The sequence below is a fragment of the Caloenas nicobarica genome, chromosome 37 (assembly GCF_036013445.1).
Source record: "Caloenas nicobarica isolate bCalNic1 chromosome 37, bCalNic1.hap1, whole genome shotgun sequence".
Classification (NCBI taxonomy): Eukaryota; Metazoa; Chordata; class Aves; order Columbiformes; family Columbidae; genus Caloenas; species Caloenas nicobarica.
In genome coordinates this window covers 1,572,205-1,579,023 of record NC_088281.1, presented here as the reverse complement: position 1 = coordinate 1,579,023, position 6,819 = coordinate 1,572,205, and the positions used below count along the sequence as shown (strand labels likewise).

At 53.4% G+C, this 6,819-nt stretch overlaps 1 protein-coding gene across 1 annotated transcript; it reads left to right on the top strand.

Annotated features, from left to right (window-relative positions):
• The first annotated feature begins 1,175 nt into the window (after positions 1–1,175).
• On the top strand, positions 1,176–2,108 carry LOC136001062 (olfactory receptor 14A16-like). The gene has a single exon (XM_065655110.1). It carries the CDS (start codon positions 1,176–1,178, stop codon positions 2,106–2,108), a length of 933 nt encoding a protein of 310 aa, XP_065511182.1.
• Positions 2,109–6,819: the final 4,711 nt, after the last annotated feature.

Here is a 6,819-nt window from a genome sequence, read left to right as displayed (position 1 = left end):
GGCCGGGGGCTCCAAGGCATGAAGCAGCTCCTGTGCAGCCAGAGCTCCAGTTCCCTCTGCAGAGCACAGGGGCTGAGAGCAGCTGCCCGGCAATGCTGGTGTGTGGGAGGTGGCTGCACAGCTGGCGAAGGGTGACGCTGTCTGAGTGCCCAGCTGCCTCTGCCCTGGCCTCTCTCACACCCACCCTCACCGCAGTTTCCTTCTTGCTCCACTGCTCTGGGTCACTGTTGGCGTGATCTGGTTCTTGCTGTCAGGCTCTCTGGGGATGGGAGTTTCAGCTGCAGAGTCACAGCCTGATCTTGTGGGTCCTTTCCTGCAGCTGTGTCCATGGGAACACGTGTCCCAGCTTTGCTCTGAGCTGTGGGGCTGTGGGCAATGCAGTCTGTGGGGCAGGGGAATGAGCATTATCTGAATTCCCCACAGAGAAGTGCAGAGATGCTATGATGGAGGAAGTGCTGCTGGGTTTGTGAAATGAGCCGTGTGTGTCTTGGGATAGAAGTGGGGTGCTGAGACCTTAGGAAAGGGTGGGACATGTCATGGTCTGAGATAGATCCCTCTGCTCTCAGCAGTCCTGGTGGCTTTTCAGGGTAACATGGCAGTGTGATCAGCCTCCATCTCAGAAAGGTGCCAGCCCAGGGCAGCTGGAGCAAGACAGAGGGACAGAGCAGCTGCCCTCACTCTGCACTGACCCACAGGCATCCTCTGGTCTCGCAGGACTCACTCTGTTCTCCCTGAGTACAGCAGAAATGCTGAGGGATTCTGACGACCAAGAACACTCCCCAGGCTGTGAGAGGAGAAGGAGCTGTAGAAACGCCAAACCTCTCAAACTCAGTTTCTCAGCCCTGCGGGTACAGATGCTGGCAGTCCCTTCTGTAGCAGGAGCGGTTCCATCTGACAAAGCTGAACCCCAGGACTGGCCCCTGCCCCACCCCATCACACAGGCTCAGGCTGACTCCTCATGAGCCCCTGGGCAGAGATCCTGCTCTTCATTGCACACTCATCAAGCACCGACAAGGGCTCCAGCCAGGATGTTCTCCTGGAAAAAGAAGAGAGTCTCTTTGTGTGATGGGGTGGAGGGTCTGTGGGAAATGGCTTTGGTTTTTCCCAGAGAAGTCTCATCTGAACCGTCACTGTCTTTTCCTCCTTGCACAGGTCCTCATGCCCACAGGCAGCTAATGTCCAACAGCAGCTGCATCACCCAGTTCCTCCTCCTGGCGTTCACAGACACACGGGAGCTGCAGCTCTTGCACTTCTGGCTCTTCCTGGGCATCTACCTGGCTGCCCTCCTGGGCAACGGCCTCATCATCACCACCATAGCCTGTGACCAGCACCTCCACACCCCCATGTACTTCTTCCTGCTCAACCTCGCCCTCCTCGACCTGGGCTCCATCTCCATCACTGTCCCCAAATCCATGGCCAATTCCCTCTGGGACACCAGGGCTATCTCATATATAGGATGTGCTGCACAGATGCTTTTGTTTCTCTTTTTCATTTCAGCAGAATATTTTCTTCTCACCATCATGTCCTATGACCGCTACGTTGCCATCTGCAAACCCCTGCACTACGGGACCCTCCTGGGCAGCAGAGCTTGTGTCCACATGGCAGCAGCTGCCTGGGCTAGTGGGTTTCTCACTGCTCTGCTGCACACGGCCAATACATTTTCACTGCCACTGTGCAAGGGCAATGCCGTGGACCAGTTCTTCTGTGAAATCCCCCAGATCCTCAAGCTCTCCTGCTCAAACTCGTACCTCAGGGAACGTGGTCTTCTTTTGGTTAGTCTCTTATTAGTATTTGGGTGTTTTGCATTCATTGTGCTGTCCTATGTGCAGATCTTGAGGGCCGTGCTGAGGATCCCCTCTGAGCAAGGACGGCACAAAGCCTTTGCCACGTGCCTCCCTCACCTGGCCGTGGTCTCCCTGTTTGTCAGCACTGGCATGTTTGCCCACCTGAAGCCCCCCTCCATCTCCTCCCCCATCCTGGACCTGGTGGTGTCTGTTCTGTACTCAGTGGTGCCTCCAGCAGTGAACCCCCTCATCTACAGCATGAGGAACCAGGAGCTCAAGGATGCCCTGTGGAAACTCGTATCTAAGTGTTTTCTGAAGCAATAAACTGTCCATCTCCTTCTACGTATCCGTTTTAATGTAACTAGTTGGAAGCCCAGCCTCTCATCTCTATTTTCTGTTGTTATTGATGGTTTTTTTAATTGTGATAACATTGTCATCCCCTTTCTAAATTACTTTCTGCTTTTCTTTTATAACCACTGGTTGTGTAAATAAGGAGCCATGATCTGTGTGTATTTAAACAAAACAAAGGGTCCTGTAGTGACTTGTTTTTCAATACATATCCTTCCTGCAAGGCCTGTTTGGAGCTGCAGGGACAGTTCCTGTGTGCATGGGAGGAGGGGAAAAGAGTCCAGCCTGGCAGCCCTGCCAGGGAGCACCAGCGCTTGGCCTTCCAGAGCTGTTCTCGTTCCACTCCCACACTCTCCTTCTCATCCCTTGTGTTGGTGCAAGGCCTGAGTGCTCTGGCAGCCTGGTCACCGTCCTGCTGTGTGTCAGTCCTGTGAGCGCAGGCAGGGACAGGCCATGGGCACTGCTGTGACAGAGCTGGCCTCACAACAGCCTTTCCAGAAAGAAAGGTGATCTCCTATGGGCAGGGCCTGAAGGTTTAGCTCTTCTTCAAAGCTTCTCTGTAGAAAATGCTAAAGTGACATGCAGATGCAGACACCAGTGTACAGCTGCACAGTGTGTGTGTGCAGGGCTGGGCACACAGCAGTGTCCTCTCACAGCCAGGCCTCCTGCCAGAGACCTGCAGGACCAGCAGAGCAGGGGCTGGGCTGTGCCCCTGTGCACTGGACACCCCGCGGAAGCTGCCCCAGGGCATCGTCATGGACTGGCCCCTCACAACCTCCCTTTCCAGCACTGGGCTGTCACACCAGATTGAGAATTTTTTCCTGAATGAGTAGGTCAGAAGTCCATGTTTGCATTGTTCAAATGATATATGGGCATGCACGTCATGTACATGAGGTGAGATGAACACGAGTAGGCAGAAATGCCATCAGCTATTCCTGGGAGTGCCAGGAAGGCCTGTGGGACAAACATCGAGGTCACTCACATTGGGAGTAACAGCCCATGGGAAACAACCCACTGGGATGTGCTTCCTTGAACTGAGGTCCCCGTGTCCATTCCTCATGATGTGGGACATCTCAGATGAGTGCAGAGCAGGGTGACACACCACAGGGTTGAGGTGCCTCCTGTCCTTTGGGAGTGGCAGCAGGAGGCCAGAGGGACACTGTGACTCCTGCCTCTGTGTGTAAAAGGGACAGACTCTGTCTCTGAACATCCCTGGGTGCAGAAGGAGTCCATGAGGCTGGCTCAGATGTGAACACCTCACAGAACCTGACGTTTCTGTGTGTGACTCCAGGAACAAACCCCAGTGGCCCAGTGAGATTCATCTCAGCTTCCCCGGATAGGATCATTGCAAGTGCTCCAGTCTGCTATGTCACCCTTGCCCGTGATTCTGGATTGTGCTCTCAAAAGTGCCGTAGAAACCAGAATGGATCTGGGGCACTTAGAAAATACAGACCTCAAACCCACCTTCAAGAAGAGCACAAACAGGAACTGGGAGAATAACAGGCTGGCCAGCCTACCTCCCTCCCTGAGAAGGGGATGGGACATGTCGTCCTGCAGCCATTTCCAGGAACGTGAAGGACAAGGAAGGGATTGCTGAGCCCCAGTGGAGAGGGGCAAGAAAGGCATGTTGTGTACAGGGCGTTTGCAAGGCCTCAGACATGGTCTCCTTCTGGGCAGAGTGGTGCTGATGGGGCTCAAGAAGTGGATGCTGGGTGGGAAGTCGACTGAACCATCAAGCCCAAATATCACCAGTGGTACAAAGTCCTCCATGAAGCCAGTTACCAGTGTCATCTCTCAGTGACCAGCACTTGGGCCAACACTGTTGAACGTCTTTATTCTCCCCTTCTATGATGTAACAGAATGCACTTTCAGTGCCTTTGTGGATGACGCAAACCTGGGAGGAGGCCTCGAGCAACCTCCCCTGGTTCACCCTGCCCTGAGCAGGAGAGTGAGACAAGATGAGTGAGACAAGGGCTCTCTTCAAATCTGAGTTATTCTGTGATTTGAAATACTTTTTGCCTTGGAGAGGTTTCTGGAAGAAAATACGTGGAAGAATAGTAAAAACAAAAAGGCAGAAGTGGAGATATAGAAGTGTTAACATAAATATAGCAGTTCCAGTGAGGAGTGCTTTTCACTCACATTGTTAGTAGGAAATATATTTGACAAATTTGAAAAAATGTGAGGAAGCAAGATGGGTGTCTAGGGCCTGTGGGAAAGAAGGGCAGGTGTAGGACCATGTAGAACACACTTCAGTCTTGGTTGGGTCCTGGTTGCTAAGGAGAAGGATGGATGGGTGTGGTATTATGAGGTCAGTTGTGTCTCGGTAACTCCTAATCCAGTAAGCAGCGTGTGGCTGTGAAGGGGACTGTGGGGTCAGTTCTGTCTCTGGAGGTGACAGCCCAGCAGCAGGAATGTGGCTGGGAAAGAACCTCTGCCAAAGTACCCACAGCCCCTACCCAGGAAGAGGCCTTGGAGACAGGTTGTCATGTCCATCCCACCTAAGTACATGATGGGACAGCAGCAGGAACATGGTCATGTCTGTCAGAGATGCTGAAAGGCCAGCAGCAGTCCTGGGATTGAGGAGATCATGGTGAGATTACTTCTTTCTGGTGAGGTGAAACACCACAAGAAGCCTAACGGGTTGGGTTCCCTGCATGAAGGGCAGTTTCTGAGATGGTTGAGCTTTCCTTGATAGTGGGAATAAGCAGAAGAGAGAAAAAATATGTCAGAAAGTGCAACTTGGAAGATGGAGACTGGATATCAGGAGGAAGAAATGTCACTGGAAGGGCAGGGCTGTGGTGCAAGAGGCCACCCAGAGGGAGCTGGAACAGCCCATGGTCTGTGCTCCAAAGGACAGGCAGTGAGGGTGCAGACACATCAGTGAAGGGACAGAAATGCTGGGGTGAGAGCAGGTGGGGAAGCAGATGGGTGTGTGCAGCCTGCAGGGAAAGAGGGGCAGGTGTAGGACCGTGTAGAACAGCCTGTGATGGAGATGGCAAAGGGCGCTGGTGAGGCTGGAAGGGACCAACAGGACCCAGGTCTCTGTCCCCTTGGCCATGGCAGTTGTCTCTACCACTGAGGCCCAGGAGAAGACATGTTGTCCTCACGGCACTGGGGCCTCACTTCCTCCTTGCAGCCCCATGGGGAATCTGGAATTTGCTGTACCAGTGTTGTCCTTCCCTCGGCCTTGCACACCCACATCCCACGATCCCAGGAAGAGCCCTGAGCCGTGTGTGAGGGACAGGATCCCCCTTCCCATTGCCTGGAGGTCATGGCTTCTCCTTTCTGCTTCAGAGAGCAAACCAAGGGGTTTCTGAGCATCAGAGCTGAGGAAAACACTAAAAGGAGACCTCATGGTGGCTTCAGCTTCCTCACAAGGGGAGAAGGAAGGGTAGGTACTGATCTCTTCTCTCTGGTGACCAGTGACAGAACCCAAGGGAATGGCAGGAGGATGTGCCGGGGGAGGGTCAGTTGGACATGAGGAAAAGGTTCTTCACCCAGAGGGTGCTGGGCACTGGAACTGGCTCCCCAGGGAGGTGTCACGGCCCCAACCTGCCAGTGATCAAGAAGAGACTGGACAACGTCCTCAGACACATGGGGTGACCTGTGGGGTTGTCCTGTGCAAGGACAGGAGTTGGACTCGATCTTTGTGCGTACGATGTCATGTGCTCAGCTGTGTCTCAGGAACTCACAGTCCAGTAGGAAGCCAATGGCTGTGGAGGGGACTGTGAGTCACTTGTGCCTCTGCAGGGGACAGGCCAACAGCAGGAACAGGGCTGGGAAAGGGACTGGGAGGTCACACATACGAGACGAGCAATCGGGCCCAATCAGCATGATTTATGAAAGGCAGGTCCTGCCTGACCAACCTGATCTCCTCCTGTGACAAGGTGACCGGCATAGCAGATGAGGGAAAGTCTGTCGTGGGGGAATGAATCTGCCACACAGGCTGTGGATGTTGTGCACTTAGACTTCAGTAAAGCCTTTGACACCGTATCCCACAGCATCTCCTGGAGAAGCTGCAGCTCATGGCCTGGATGGTGTATCTGCGATGGATAAAGAACTGGCTGGAGCGCCGGGCCCAAAGAGTTGTGGTGAATGGAGACAAATCCAGTTGGTGGCCGGTCACTAGTGGTGTTCCCCAGGTCTCAGTATAGGGCCAGTTCTGTTTAATCTCTTTATCAATGATCTGGATGAGGGGATTGAGTGCACCCTTAGTAAGTTTGCAGATGACACCAAATTGGGTGGGAGTGTTGATCTGCTGGAGGGTGGGAAGGCCATACAGAGGGATCTGGACTGGATGAAATGATGGACTGAGAACAATTGTATGAGGTTACTGACCATGATGCCATATGGTGTGGAATATCTCTTTGGTCAGTTGGGGTCAGCTGTCCTGGCTTGGTCCCCTCCCACCCTTTAGCCACATCCAGCCCTCTTGTTTTTGGGGCAGACTGACAAACACCGAAGGCCTTGAGGCTGTGCCAGCACTGTTCAGCAAGAACTAAAATGTCAGCGTGTTCTCAAAGCTATTTTGGCCACCAAGTAAAGCACAGCACAGCAGGGAAGGAGTGTTGATCTGCTGGAGGATAGGAAGGTCATATAGAGCGATCTGGATGAGCTGGATTGATGGGCTGAGGCCAGTTGTCTGAGGTTCAACAAGGCCAAGTCCCGGGTCCTGCACTTGGGTCAC

What these genes read in the sequence shown, in the direction of transcription:
- LOC136001062 (XM_065655110.1), top strand. Translation starts at nt 1,176, where the DNA reads ATGTCCAACAGCAGCTGCATCACCCAGTTCCTCCTCCTGGCGTTCACA.